Source organism: Sardina pilchardus, chromosome 16, assembly GCF_963854185.1.
Source record: "Sardina pilchardus chromosome 16, fSarPil1.1, whole genome shotgun sequence".
Taxonomy (NCBI): domain Eukaryota; kingdom Metazoa; phylum Chordata; class Actinopteri; order Clupeiformes; family Clupeidae; genus Sardina; species Sardina pilchardus.
The window spans coordinates 19,342,927-19,359,583 of NC_085009.1; the positions used below are offsets into that span (position 1 = coordinate 19,342,927).

At 40.4% G+C, this 16,657-nt stretch overlaps 2 protein-coding genes across 2 annotated transcripts; both read left to right on the plus strand.

Moving 5' to 3' along the window:
* Positions 1 to 4,451: 4,451 nt before the first annotated feature.
* LOC134059583 (uncharacterized) lies at positions 4,452 to 11,535 on the plus strand (the record flags this gene model as incomplete). Its single annotated transcript, XM_062516030.1, has 3 exons — positions 4,452 to 5,181; positions 5,473 to 5,636; positions 11,524 to 11,535. Coding segments are annotated over 3 exons (906 nt in total), but the record flags the coding sequence as incomplete, so codon positions are not given.
* A 3,028-nt stretch (positions 11,536 to 14,563) lies between these two features.
* LOC134059584 (integumentary mucin C.1) lies at positions 14,564 to 15,817 on the plus strand (the record flags this gene model as incomplete). Its single annotated transcript, XM_062516031.1, has 2 exons — positions 14,564 to 15,073; positions 15,326 to 15,817. Coding segments are annotated over 2 exons (1,002 nt in total), but the record flags the coding sequence as incomplete, so codon positions are not given.
* Positions 15,818 to 16,657: the final 840 nt, after the last annotated feature.

A 16,657-nucleotide genomic window follows, 5' to 3' on the forward strand; every position in this document is an offset into this window, starting at 1 on the left:
GTTTTTTTCTTATTGTTATAAGTAGAAACACTCTCCGAAAAAGCAATGAAGAGATAAGAAAATCCATCAGGGACTGAACAGCAGACCTCACAAGTTTGAAAAATAAATTTGGATCTCATATTCAGAGCACCCTAACACCTTGTGGGAATATACAAAGATTTTTTTTATATTTTTTTCTATAATCTGCATTACCTCTTCTTTTTAAAAACACCAATTTGACTTGTCTTATGCAAATCTTTCTTTTTCATTTCCCACCCTGAACAAAGGCAAAATGCACCATAGAGATCTATTGAGAGATTTGTTTTGTATAGACTAACCACTAGGTGCCACTAAAATCACTGAATCACTGAAATTGCCGGGTGGGGACAAAACATATTGATCTCAATGGTGCATTCTGTCCATGTTTAGGGTGGAAAATGAAAAAGAAAGATTTGCATAAGACAAGTCAAATTGGTGTTTTTAAAAAGAAGAGGTAATGCAGATTAACGAAAAAAATATTTAAAAAATCTTTGTATATTCCCACAAGGTGTTAGGGTGCTCTGAATATGAGATCCAAAATTATTTTTCAAACTTGTGAGGTCTGCTGTTCAGTCCCTGATTGATTTTCTTTTCTCTTCATTGCTTTTTCGGAGAGTGTTTCTACTGATCTCAATAAGAGAAAAAAAAATCAAGAGCCTATGTTGAGTAAAAATATGTCTTCTGTAAGCCTAAACAGAGCCCAGCCAAGAACTCCAATAAAATTTTTATCAACTTTGAGGGACTGCTATGACCATGCAGGATCATCCAGACTACTCGTGGTGATTTTACTGCATACTATTCCTATTTATGCACCAGCCTGCAAAATTTGAGCCTCCTACAGATTCTAGTTCTTGAGCAATGAGCTTGTGAACTTTGACAAAAAAAAGAGGTAGAACAAATTTGACACCCCCCTCCCCCTGTAAAACTGGCTGTTACTTGAAAAGTATTGATCTTAGCACAAAAACATTTTACAGAGTGTCTCCTGGGTAACATAGGCACACATGGTATTTTTTTCAGATTTTTTTGAGACGCAAGTGCGTGGGCTCTGGTTGATTTGGCGTGGAATGACCCAAAGGTCAAATTATTTGTTTAGGTATTATTATTAAGTTAAGTAGTATTTATTAAGTTTTTGCTTCGCGTTCGCGTCCAGTTTGACGTGTCTGGATTTTCCGATAATGACGACAATCTCCTGGTGCTGATAGCCTATTGACTTTTAATTTCTGCGTGTGTAAACTAGTCTAGGCTACTGTACTTGAAGTTAGCTGTGACAGACTAGCCTACTGGTTTTCATCGTTTTCACCACAAAGCCCGTCTACCTTAGCTTAGGTCTACTAAATTGTTTAGTTAACACCTTGTCATTCCGCGTTTGTCCAGCCGTTCACCTCCGTGCGCCCCATGTCATTCAAAACATATTTCGGGATAGGCATCTCACTATGAGAAACGTATTATGAGTGCTAAGAGATTGACACTTTGGCATTCTTGGTAAACATCAGTCTTGACTCTTGCACGTAATATTGAGCTGATTTTTTTTAGTGGAAATGGCTTATTGTAGCAATGTGCTGATACATGGAAAAAAGTTGCCTATTTAAAGGCACAGTCTGAATTTTAATCCTAGCTCTCCATTGAGTGTGTGCACTTGAACAACTGTGTAGCCTATACCAGTAGGGCCTGCCATTTATTTTAGGAGGAGAGGAGGACATGTTACCTTGGAAGGAGAGGGAGTGATGCAATTTGATTTTCTTTCCAACTTAAATATCAATAACCTTCAAGCAACCTCTTCAATCAGCATCAATAGGCCTATATCGTACAGAACGACTGTAAGGGGGCAGGCTAAATGTTATCATAGGCCTATAGCCTACTAAATAATGTAGTCAACATTATAACTTTATGTTGGTTTAAGTTGAAACAAAACATGAACTGAGAAAATCCATAATTCTACATCATTGTTGGCAAAATGATCATGATAGCCTATATTTCAGCCATATCTGCTTTAGTCTTAAGTAGGCCCTTGGCTACTTTGCTATAAATGAGTTTTCTTTAGGCCTTATAGACCATTTTGTAATATGTTATAATGTTTGAAATATATGTATCTCAGTCTATCAATAGTTCTCATAAAAGTCATCAGATGTCATCATTTAAGGGGTTATTTTTCAAAATTTTCTCCCGGGGGTGCATGCCCCCGGACCCCCCTAGTAAATTACATTGAAGTGCACAGTAGCGATACTATAGTACCTTAGCTATACACTAGAGCAGCAGTTCACAAACTTTAGCCCCCAAGGACCACTGACTTGGCTCGCGTACCCCACCGTCGACACATTAAAAAGGGAGGGGGGGGGGGGGGGGTATATAGGGGTTGGATATATTTTTATATTTTATATAATTTATTAGTCGGCTATTCTACGTGACAGAACAACTCTATATCTGTTAGTGATGTCACACTATCAAACAATGCTGCAGAAACGCGAAAAAATTACTTTGATATGAGTAGCCTATCATGTGAGTTCCTGTTGATGATGACGTATAGCCTAGTGCACGATGGAAATAATTTGAAGGAATCTAGCAGCAGTCTTGTAAATAGTGACCACAGTCTTTGCAAAATCCTAATCTGAGACTGGCCTGTGACTAGTCTGTGACTAAAAACTCAATGAATTGTCTTTAGATGTGAGAGGGTCTGAGACTGTAGTCTTTCAAAAATCTTTTCCAAATCTTTGCAAAGTCTGTCAATGTAAGGTAGGCTTTAGTTGTGTGGAGAACGAAGCGTCGGGGCACTGTGTTTTTTTTTTTTTTATCGCGCTAGCCATATGCTCCCTCGTGCGACAATGTGCCTCTCCATAATCGTGAGGACCGTAACGTGGTGGAGCCATAATATCAATACATGTGTTAGACGAGGTCGAAGTGTCCAAAGGAGAGCTAGGGGAAACGTACAAGCAGTGTGAGAGTCGCAACGAGAATGAGAATAGACAGAGCCATGCGAGTTCTCTCCAAAAAGCCTGCTACAGAAATTTGCATTCCCGTCATCTTGCCATTTATTATTTATTACACTATTGATTTACTATTTCCCTGACCATTTAGTATGGCACAATGTGTGTTCTTTTTGTGTGTTCATGTCCTTGTGATGTGTATGTCTGTCAACTAAAAAAATAAATAATAAAAAAAACACAAGAACACACAAAGTGGCAGATCTAGGCCATAGTCAGACAAAATACAGGTATAGGCAGTGTGTGGTGGGCCTTTGTGTTGTGCCCTGCAATTAGAGGTACCACACCATGACACACTACAAGAAGTGTCACCTGGATGAATAGGAATTCACTATCTCTATGGCAAAATGCCTGCTACATAAATTCTCAGCATCATCATCATTCCCATCATCTTATTATTAGTAGCCTATGATGATTTACTATTTCCCTGACCATTCAGTATGGTACAATGCTTGTTCTTTTTGTGTTTTCATGTCCTGGTGATGTGCATGTCTGTCAGCAAAAATATCATTACTAATAATATTAATATTTTTTGTAATAATATGAAAAAAATCATGAAAATTCAAAAAATCTGGATGACCGCCGCCATATTATTATGACGTCATCATATGTAAATTAGTTTAATCCCGACATAAACTTTGGGCCATCCTTAATATTTCTCTTATTTACAGAAAGTCTCTATCTCTTATTACTTTTAAGTTAAAGCCTTTTGAAATTAATATGTCAAAATTGAACGTTTTAGGAACAAACCTCTGGCGCCTAAACATTGCTCAAGAGGGTAAACTGTGCAAGAAGATACTCTGTTCACCTTTCATGCATTCTTAAATCCATTACAATGCCAAAGCACACCTTTTAATTTGTATGATTTCTTGTTTTATTCACAGACACTCAAACTAGTAAAGATGTGGCAAGCAACTACTGTCGTTATGATGATCCTTGGTGAGTTGAAGCACACTGAAGAATACCTTGATTTTTGCATTTAAATGAAAGGAAATTTCTCAAATGTTTCATTTCTATTTTAAAGCAACCCATTTACCTACAACAACTGCCACAACAAATGAACCAACAACCACAACTGAGGCAACTTCTTCAACCACAAGCGAACCAATGACAACCACTATGGAACTAACAACCACAACTGAGGCAACAACAACTACAATTAAGGCAACAACAACCACAATTGAGGCAACAACTTCAACAACAAGTGAACCAATGACAACCATAACAAAAGCAACAACTTCAACCAAAAATGAACCAACAACCATGACAACTGAAGCAACAACTTCAACCACAAATGAACAAACAACAACCAAAAAAGAACCAACCACAACCACAAATGAACCAAAAACTACTACTATTGAACCAACGACAACAATTGAAGCAACAACTTCAACCACAAATGAACCAACAACAACAAATGAGTCAACAACTTCAACCACAAATGAACCAACAACAACCACTATCGAACCAACAACCACAACTGAGGCAACAACAACAACAACAACAATTGAGGCAAGTATTTCAACAACAATTGAAACAACAACCACAACTGAGGCTACAACAACCACAATTGAGGAAACAACTTCAACCACTTATGAACCAACAACCACAACTGAAGCAACAACTTCAACCACAAACAAACCAACAACAACCACAATTGAACCAACAACAACATCTCAGGCAACGACAACAACAATTGAGGCAACAACTTCAACAACACCTGAATCAACAACAACCACAATGGAGGCAACAACTTCAACCACAAATGAGCCAACAACAACCACCATCGAACCAACAACCTCAACCACAAATGAGCCAACAACCACAACTGAGGCGACAACGACCACAATTGAGGCAACAACTTCAACCACAAATGAATCAACAACCACAATTGAGGCAACAACAACAATTGAAACAACTACTTCAACTTCAACTGAATCGACAACAACCACAATGGAGGAAACAACTTCAACCACACATGAACCAACAACCACATCTCAGGCAACGACAGCAACAATTGAGGCAACAACTTCAACAACACCTGAATCAACAACAACCACAATGGAGGCAACAACTTCAACCACAAATGAGCAAACAACAACCAGCATCGAACCAACAACCTCAACTGAGGCAACAACCTCAACCACAAATGAGCCAACAACCACAACTGAGGCAACAACGACCACAATTGAGGCAACAACTTCAACCACAAATGAACCAACAACCACAATTGAGGCAACAACAACAATTGAAACAACTACTTCAACTTCAACTGAATCAACAACAACCACAATGGAGGAAACAACGTCAACCACACATGAACCAACAACCACATCTCAGGCAACGACAACAACAATTGAGGCAACAACTTCAACAACACCTGAATCAACAACAACCACAATGGAGGCAACAACTTCAACCACAAATGAGCCAACAACAACCACTATCGAACCAACAACATCAACTGAGGCAACAGCCTCAACTACAAAGGAGCCAACAACCACAACTGAGGCAACAACAACAACAATTGAAGCAACTACTTCAACTACAACTGAATCAACAACAACCACAATGGAGGCAACAACTTCAACGACAAATGAGCCAACAACAACCACCATCGAACCAACAACCTCAACTGAGGCAACAACCTCAACCACAAATGAGCCAACAACCACAACTGAGGCAACAACGACCACAATTGAGGCAACAACTTCAACCACAAATGAACCAACAACCACAATTGAGGCAACAACAACAATTGAAACAACTACTTCAACTTCAACTGAATCAACAACAACCACAATGGAGGAAACAACTTCAACCACACATGAACCAACAACCACATCTCAGGCAAAGACAACAACAATTGAGGCAACAACTTCAACAACACCTGAATCAACAACAACCACAATGGAGGCAACAACTTCAACCACAAATGAGCCAACAACAACCAGCATCGAACCAACAACCTTAACTGAGGCAACAACCTCAACCACAAATGAGCCAACAACCACAACTGAGGCAACAACAACCACAATTGAGGCAACAACTTCAACCACAAATGAACCAACAACCACAATTGAGACAACAACAATTGAAACAAATACTTCAACTTCAACTGAATCAACAACAACCACAATGGAGGAAACAACGTCAACCACACATGAACCAACAACCACATCTCAGGCAACAACAACAACAATTGAGGCAACAACTTCAACACCTGAATCAACAACAACCACAATGGATGCAACAACTTCAACCACAAATGAGCCAACAACAACCACCATCGAACCAACAACCTCAACTGAGGCAACAACCTCAACCACAAATGACCCAACAACCACAACTGAGGCAACAACGACCACAATTGAGGCAACAACTTCAACCACAAATGAACCAACAACCACAATTGAGGCAACAACAACAATTGAAACAACTACTTCAGCTTCAACTGAATCAACAACAACCACAATGGAGGAAACAACTTCAATCACACATGAACCAACAACCACATCTCAGGCAATGACAACAACAACTTCAACAACACCTGAATCAACAACAACCACAATGGAGGCAACAACTTCAACCACAAATGAGCCAACAACAACCAGCATCGAACCAACAACCTCAACTGAGGCAACAACCTCAACCTCAAATGAGCCAACAACCACAACTGAGGCAACAACGACCACAATTGATGCAACAACTTCAACCAAAAATGAACCAACAACCACAATTGAGGCAACAATAACAATTGAAACAACTACTTCAACTTCAAATGAATCAACAACAACCACAATGGAGGAAACAACTTCAACCACACATGAACCAAGAACCACATCTCAGGCAACGACAACAACAATTGAGGCAACAACTTCAACACCTGAATCAACAACAACCACAATGGAGGCAACAACTTCAACCACAAATGAGCCAACAACAAGCACCATCGAACCAACAACCTCAACTGAGGCAACAACCTCAACCACAAATGACCCAACAACCACAACTGAGGCAACAACGACCACAATTGAGGCAACAACTTCAACCACAAATGAACCAACAACGACAATTGAGGCAACAACAACAATTGAAACAACTACTTCAACTTCAACTGAATCAACAACAACCACAATGGAGGAAACAACTTCAATCACACATGAACCAACAACCACATCTCAGGTAATGACAACAACAACTTCAACAACACCTGAATCAACAACAACCACAATGGAGGCAACAACTTCAACCACAAATGAGCCAACAACAACCAGCATCGAACCAACAACCTCAACTGAGGCAACAACCTCAACCTCAAATGAGCCAACAACCACAACTGAGGCAACAACGACCACAATTGATGCAACAACTTCAACCACAAATGAACCAACAACCACAATTGAGGCAACAACAACAATTGAAACAACTACTTCAACTTCAACTGAATCAACAACAACCACAATGGAGGAAACAACTTCAACCACACATGAACCAACAACCACATCTCAGGCAACGACAACAACAATTGAGGCAACAACTTCAACAACACCTGAATCAACAACAACCACAATGGAGGCAACAACTTCAACCACAAATGAGCCAACAACAACCAGCATCGAACCAACAACCTCAACTGAGGCAACAACCTCAACCACAAATGAACCAACAACCACAATTGAGACAACAACAACAATTGAAACAACTACTTCAACTTCAACTGAATCAACAACAACCACAATGGAGGAAACAACTTCAACCACACATGAACCAACAACAACCACAATGGTGGCAACAAATGAGCCAACAACAACCACTATCGAACCAACAACATCAACTGAGGCAACAACCTCAACTTCAAAGGAGCCAACAACCACAACTGAGGCAACAACAACAACAATTGAAGCAACTACTTCAACTACAACTGAATCAACAACAACCACAATGGAGGCAACAACAACCACAAATGAACCAACAACCACAATTGATGCAACAACTTCAACCACAAATGAACAAACAACCACAAGTGAGATGACTATTTCAACAAGAGTTCAGTTCCGTACCGATGAGACATTTAATGCTGACCTTTTAGATTCCTCTTCAGATGCCTTCAGAGATAGATCCTCACTTATCAAAACAGAGGTAAAGTAGCCTACATTTCATAAAGATGATTAATGTGTTGATTGAGCCGTTGATTGTGGACTTACCTTTTGTTCATTTATTCAATCTATGTAGCTAGAGCCATTTTTCTTTGAAGACTACAAGCCATATTTCATCAGCCTAACCCCAACAAGCTTCAGGTGACTGTCAAACTGCAAACTGTAAAAAGTATTGTGTGTGTATGTTTTTGTGTATGCGTATCAGAGAAAGAGAGTGTCTGTATGTGTGTGTGTGTGTGTGTGTGTGTGTGTGTGTGTGTTGTGATCATATGCTCAACTGCTAATGTTAGACATATATTTTAATCTTGCTTCCTGCTATGCTCCTTAATTTCCCCCTCACCAGAAAAGGATCTATTATCAATGAAGTGAGCATTACCGTAGCCTCTGATGCAACGTTCCCCAACGTTACAGAGATTACAGCCACCCTGACTAGAGCATCCACGAGTGGAAATTTGTCATTTTCCATCACCTCCATAAACGGAACAGGTAAGCTGATGTGTTTAATGCACCTAGTGAGGTCACATTATATGTAAGGCATAATGTATTGTCCAACGGTAATTATCAGATAATAAGTCCCAGCAGGCGAAAAGGACTGTTTTTCTTCTTGAAGAAGTCTAAGAAACTAGAACAAGTAACATCTTGTTTGGTCCTGAAGGGACTTATTGTTCGATAATGACTGGTGGACAATATATTATCCTGCTTATTATATGGCTACTTGCCAAAATGAAAATTAGAAACCTAATACATTTTTTTTAAAATGACTTGGCTACCGTTTCATGGCTTCAGCCAAAAGAATAAATAGTTTGCCACACAGATACAACATGACAGTTTCAGGTGTTGCTTGGCAATGTCTCACTAGCTGAATTTCAATGAAATTCCATTGCAATAAGCTAACAGACATGTTGCGGAATGGTATGAAAGATGTTCAAAAGCACAAATCCAGTTACCAATGACAACGGTAGTTATGAACTTTGTGCAGCTGTAATTATATAGATTAAACAGACGTGAACGTTGTAAAGGCTCATTCAGGTGAATAGAACTCTCTGCAGCACTCTGTAGAGCCATGTAGTGATGTATTAAAGGTGCACTATGAGATCCTGCTTGATCTTAGCGAGATTTCATTTGTATCTCAAATCGTATGTTTCTCCCCTTGATCAGCTTGCTGTCTGTCCACTGAATACGATGTGAAAAAACCCGATATCAAAAGACAACACAGGGGCTGTGATCCTCAAAACAAACGTTAACAACAATAGGGGCGCAGGATGTGCACCAAAACAATAACAAACCAAAGATTCTAGAACAGAGCCAGATTGATCAGTTATTACGTCAAAAGAATGAAGCTCTGAGTTCGACGTCAGGCGCGCCACTAGTAAACTCAGCGCAACATTTCAGACACAGTTCAATCATAAACCCACCTAAACAGCTGTTTTTGCCGTTGTCAGCGGTTTTTTTTTTGTTGTTGTTTACTCGGTAATGAACTGCAAGATCTGGCCGTGTGAAAGGCACGATTTATCATTTTTTCAACTTTCCACTGAATAAGGAGGTAATAGCCTAGGCCTTTACTTAGTCAGATAGGCTAGGCCTATAAATGCACTGGATAGATCACATCAATTCCCATTGGGAGATTCTGTTAAGCTAGCTAGCAGGCAAACTAACTTAGCTACGTTATATTATCATCTTTTTTCTTATTTTCTATCCATAGGCTAAGTTAACCTTTGTTTACGGCCACTGGCGCATTACCAATCACTATATAATGTATAGGCTAAGTCAAGTAACATGGTACGACAACCACTATAAGCCTTTTAAAACGGGAGTCCAGAACAGGACCGAACAGGTGTTGTGAGTAATGAAGAAGCAGTGATCATAATCAAAATTGTAAAACACGCTGCATATGCTGCTTCCAGTGAAAGCTTGTCGTGCAGTCTGTGAAAGCACAAAAAAACACAAGCTTGATGCCTGTATAGCGGTCGTTTGCAAGAAGCCTATGCCATAGCTTAATTTAAGACCGATCCAATTGCATCATGTTGTAGCCTATCTTTCGTTGTCGACTGACTTGAGAGAATAGGTTCATTGTAGGCCTAGCCCATATTCTCTTATTTCTCTCAACTGCAACATTGACAGACAGCCTAGCCTACTAACCACGACAGCCTAGCGTATCCTTGAAGTTAACTTGGTCTAACGGTATTCGTCTTTTTCATAATTGGCTGCTGTGCTCTGTCGCTCATAGACAGTAGGCTAAAGATGTCGCTCGCTCCCTTTCTCTAGGCCCAGGCTACTGTGCGCAAATTGTCGAGGCCACATACAGTCGAGTCGGGACATAAAATAGTTTGACGACGTTTAAGGCATGTTTAGTAGGATATGGCAGCGCTATCCATAGACTATCAGACTGTTTATTTAAGGATTTCCGATGTTGTGGAAGGAAATTCGTTGGGGTCCTCCTCGTCATATTTTAATAACAAATAAAGCTAATTTCCCTCACTAGACCTAGGCCACTGGTATTTATGGGGGATTAAAAGGGGGGAAATCGTTAAAACAGAGACCTCACCCCCCCAAAAAAAAATTCTGCCCGTGACATGATGAATGAATGCATCATTTTCAGGTGCCACTGTAATCGCTAACTGTAAATGGATTGATCCAACACAACTCATCGTCCAATTTTCAGTTTGCATGGAAATCATTTGCCTAGGGCTGCCTGTGGTCTGGCTTTTCCACTCGTTTTATACCAGCTAGCAGTGTTTTAAAAAGCCTGACTACTTAGACTTAACAAGTTACAGAGGCTGGCTATCAGGGGCGCCTGCAGGAATTAATGCTGATATTTTGCTGATATTGTATATTTGTCCGTTTCTCGGTTTTAGATTTGTGCATTGGTCAGCAAAAAAGTAGCCTACATAGTAGGCTATAACATCCACATGCAATAACACAATTATGAATTTGAAAGTGATAGTAGCAGTGGTATAAGCGGGATAATCAACTCCGCGCCGTGCGTTTATAGGAAAATAATGCACTTATCGAAGTGTAGGCTATAGTCCCCTCCGCCTGCGGCGTCGGGTCCTTATTACCACTTCACGGCGCGTCGTTGATTATCCCTTACACAATACTCATTTGGACAACGTTACACAGCTAAGTTACAGCTAAGTTACGTTTAGTTTTGTTCAAGCATTACGTCTGATGTTAAAGAGTGTTGTAATGCTAGTCTAACGTTCCGACAAGCACACAAATTGTCTACCTAGCTTGTTATTGCCCATCTGGAATCTCCTCTAGCTTTCCTGCCTCCATCTTCCATTCTTTCTCTTTTCGTTGTTTAAAAGAACTTGCGATATCCACGATGAGTATTTGAGTTAGTGATTGTGTTCTGATAACCATAATAGATAGCCGAGTAAAAGAAAATAACAAGTAGCCATACTTGCGCGCCTGCGTGCGTAATCTCTCCTGCTCAAATGAAATATGTGCGCGTGGATATACAGTAGCTCTGCATTAAGTTAATTTTGATAACGTGTTGACAAACTTCATATAGAAAATTGTAAATAGCCTGATGGCATGGCATGCGGCTAATGGGATACTGTGCATAGTTGGGAAGTTATGGTAGGCCAATTTGATGTGAATACACACGCACAAGGGTAATTTTCTTTCCTTGATGAGTAGTCTCAAGGTACGCACAGTGCGTACGGCCGTACGCCTGCAGGCGCCACTGCTGGCTATAACCAGAGACACTTGCTTGAAAAAGACTTTGCTATAACTCAGCTGACAGTCAGTCCGACAGAAGGGGGAAGCATAGAACGCTGATGTCGGATTTGCAACAATTTATTCCGACTCCACAACGAACATTCTAAAATCCTGCGCCCCTTGCGTTTGTTTTGTTTTGGTGTTTATGGAACGTTAACAGAAGTGACGTCAAAAAGGATCTCATAGTGCACCTTTAATAATGTGGTGTGCATTGTGTACTCCATTCCCTATACTTTAAGTCAGTGTAGTATCAAAATAAGTTTGAAGCTGTTATTGTTAATAAACCATACATTGTACTTACTTTATTTGATGTTATTGGCCTAATGTGGGATTGCAATTACATTTGCTTATATCTTGAGTATGTTCTAACTGCCATTTTGACGCTTCCTCCTGCACATACACATATGCACACACACGTCAGACCTTGCTACAACAACTACTACCTCAGCACCTACCACAACCACAATCGTATTGACAACCACAACTGAGGCAACATCAACAACAAATGAGGCAACAACTTCAACCACAAATGAACCAACAAGCACAACTGAGGCAACAACTTCAACAACAAATGAACCATCAACAGCCACACTAGAGGCAACAACATCAATAACAAAAGAACCAACAACAACCACAAATGAACCAACAACTACAACTGATGCAGCAACAACAATTGAGGCAACAACTTCAACCACAAGTATACCAACATCAACCACAATAGAGGCAACAACCACAACCACAAATGAACCAACAACCACAACTGAGGTAACAACAACCACAGATGAACCAACAACCACAACTGAGGTAACAACAACCACAATTGAGGCAACAACTTCAACCAAAACTGAACCAACAACAACCACAAATGAACCAACAACAACAACTGAGGCAACAACAACCACAAATGAACCAACAACCACAACTGAGGCAACAACAACTACAATTGAGGCAACAACTTCAACCACAAATAAACCAACAACCACAACCGAGGCAACAACAACAACCACAATGGAGGCAACAACTTCAACCACAAATGAACCTACAACCACAACTGAGGTAACAACACCCACAATTGAGGCAACAACTTCAACCACAAATGAACCAAAAACCACAACTGGAGTAACAACAAGCACAATTGAGGCAACAATTTCAACCACAAATGAACCAACAACCACAACTGAGGCAACAACAACCACAATGGAGGCAACAACTTCAACCACAAATGAACCAACAACCACAACTGGAGTAACAACAACCACAATTGAGGCAACAACTTCAACCACAAATGAACCAACAACCACAGCTGAGGCAACAACAACAACAATGGAGGCAACAACTTTAACCACAAATGAACCAACAACCACAACTGAGGTAACAACTACCACAATTGAGGCAACAACTTCAACCACAAATGAACCAACAACCACAACTGAGGCAACAGCAACCACAATTGAGGCAACAACTTCAACCACAACTGAACCAACAACAACCACAAATGAACCAACAACAACAACTGAGGCAACAACAACCACAAATGAACCAACAACCACAACTGAGGCAACAACAACCACAATTGAGGCAACAACTTCAACCACAACTGAACCAACAACAACCACAAATGAACCAACAACAACTGAGGCAACAACAACCACAAATGAACCAACAACAACTGAGGCAACAACAACCACAAATGAACCAACAACCACAACCGAGGCAACAACAACAACAACAACAACCACAATGGAGGCAACAACTTTAACCACAAATGAACCTACAACCACAACTGAGGTAACAACAACCACAACTGAGGCAACAACTTCAACCACAAATGAACCAACAACCACAACTGAGGCAACAACAACCACAATGGAGGCAACAACTTCAACCACAAATGAACCAACAACCACAGCTGAGGCAACAACAACCACAATGGAGGCAACAACTTTAACCACAAATGAACCAACAATCACAACTGAGGTAACAACAACCACAGATGAACCAACAACCACAACTGAGGCAACAACAACCACAATTGAGGCAACAACTTCAACCAAAACTGAACCAACAACAACCACAAATGAACCAACAACAACAACTGAGGCAACAACAACCACAAATGAACCAACAACCACAACTGAGGCAACAACAACTACAATTGAGGCAACAACTTCAACCACAAATAAACCAACAACCACAACCGAGGCAACAACTTCAACCACAAATAAACCAACAACCACAACCGAGGCAACAACAACAACCACAATGGAGGCAACAACTTCAACCACAAATGAACCTACAACCACAACTGAGGTAACAACACCCACAATTGAGGCAACAACTTCAACCACAAATGAACCAAAAACCACAACTGGAGTAACAACAAGCACAATTGAGGCAACAACTTCAACCACAAATGAACCAACAACCACAACTGAGGCAACAACAACCACAATGGAGGCAACAACTTCAACCACAAATGAACCAACAACCACAACTGGAGTAACAACAACCACAATTGAGGCAACAACTTCAACCACAAATGAACCAACAACCACAGCTGAGGCAACAACAACCCCAATGGAGGCAACAACTTTAACCACAAATGAACCAACAACCACAACTGAGGTAACAACTACCACAATTGAGGCAACAACTTCAACCACAAATGAACCAACAACCACAACTGAGGCAACAGCAACCACAATTGAGGCAACAACTTCAACCACAACTGAACCAACAACAACCACAAATGAACCAACAACAACAACTGAGGCAACAACAACCACAAATGAACCAACAACCACAACTGAGGCAACAACAACCACAATTGAGGCAACAACTTCAACCACAACTGAACCAACAACAACCACAAATGAACCAACAACAACTGAGGCAACAACAACCACAAATGAACCAACAACCACAACCGAGGCAACAACAACAACAACAACAACCACAATGGAGGCAACAACTTTAACCACAAATGAACCTACAACCACAACTAGGGTAACAACAACCACAACTGAGGCAACAACTTCAACCACAAATGAACCAACAACCACAACTGAGGCAACAACAACCACAATGGAGGCAACAACTTCAACCACAAATGAACCAACAACCACAGCTGAGGCAACAACAACCACAATGGAGGCAACAACTTTAACCACAAATGAACCAACAATCACAACTGAGGTAACAACTACCACAATTGAGGCAACAACTTCAACCACAAATGAACCAACAACCACAACTGAGGCAACAACAACAACAATTGAAGCAACTTTTTCAACTACAACTGAATCAACAACAACCACAAATGAACCAACAACCACAACTGGAGTAACAACAACCACAATTGAGGCAACAACTTCAACCACAAATGAACCAACAACCACAGCTGAGGCAACAACAACCACAATGGAGGCAACAACTTTAACCACAAATGAACCAACAACCACAACTGAGGTAACAACTACCACAATTGAGGCAACAACTTCAACCACAAATGAACCAACAACCACAACTGAGGCAACAACAACCACAATTGAGGCAACAACTTCAACCAAAACTGAACCAACAACAACCACAAATGAACCAACAACAACAACTGAGGCAACAACAACCACAATTGAGGCAACAACTTCAACCACAAATGAACCAACAACCACAACTGAGGCAACAACAACCACAATTGAGGCAACAACTTCAACCACAACTGAACCAACAACAACCACAAATGAACCAACAACAACTGAGGCAACAACAACCACAAATGAACCAACAACCACAACCGAGGCAACAACAACAACAACAACAACCACAATGGGGGCAACAACTTTAACCACAAATGAACCTACAACCACAACTGAGGTAACAACAACCACAACTGAGGCAACAACTTCAACCACAAATGAACCAACAACCACAACTGAGGCAACAACAACCACAATGGAGGCAACAACTTCAACCACAAATGAACCAACAACCACAGCTGAGGCAACAACAACCACAATGGAGGCAACAACTTTAACCACAAATGAACCAACAATCACAACTGAGGTAACAACTACCACAATTGAGGCAACAACTTCAACCACAAATGAACCAACAACCACAACTGAGGCAACAACAACCACAATGGAGGCAACGACTTCTACCACAAATGAACCAACAACCACCACAATTGAGGCAACAACTTCAACAACAAATGAACCAACAACCACAACTGAGGCAACAACAACAACAATTGAAGCAACTTTTTCAACTACAACTGAACCAACAACAAACACAACTGAGGCAACATCAACAACAGTTGAATTAACTACTTCAACGCTAACTGATTCAACAACAACCACAGTGGAGGCAACAACCACAATTGATTCAACAACTTCAATCACAAACGAACCAACAACCACAACTGAGGCAACAACAACTACAATTGAAGCAACAACTTCAACCACAAATGAACCAACAACAACAACTGAGGCAACAACAACAACAATTGAAGCAACTACTTCAACTACAACTGAATCAACAACAACCACAATGGAGACAACAACCACAACTGAGGCAACAACAACTACAATTGAAGCAACAACTTCAACTACAACTGAATCAACAACAACTTCAACCACAGATGAACCAACAACAACCTCAAATGAACCAACAACCACAACCGCGGCAACAACGAACACAATTGAAGCAACAACTTCAACCATAAATGAACTAACAACAATCACGATTGAACCACCAACAATTGCACCAGCAACCACAAGT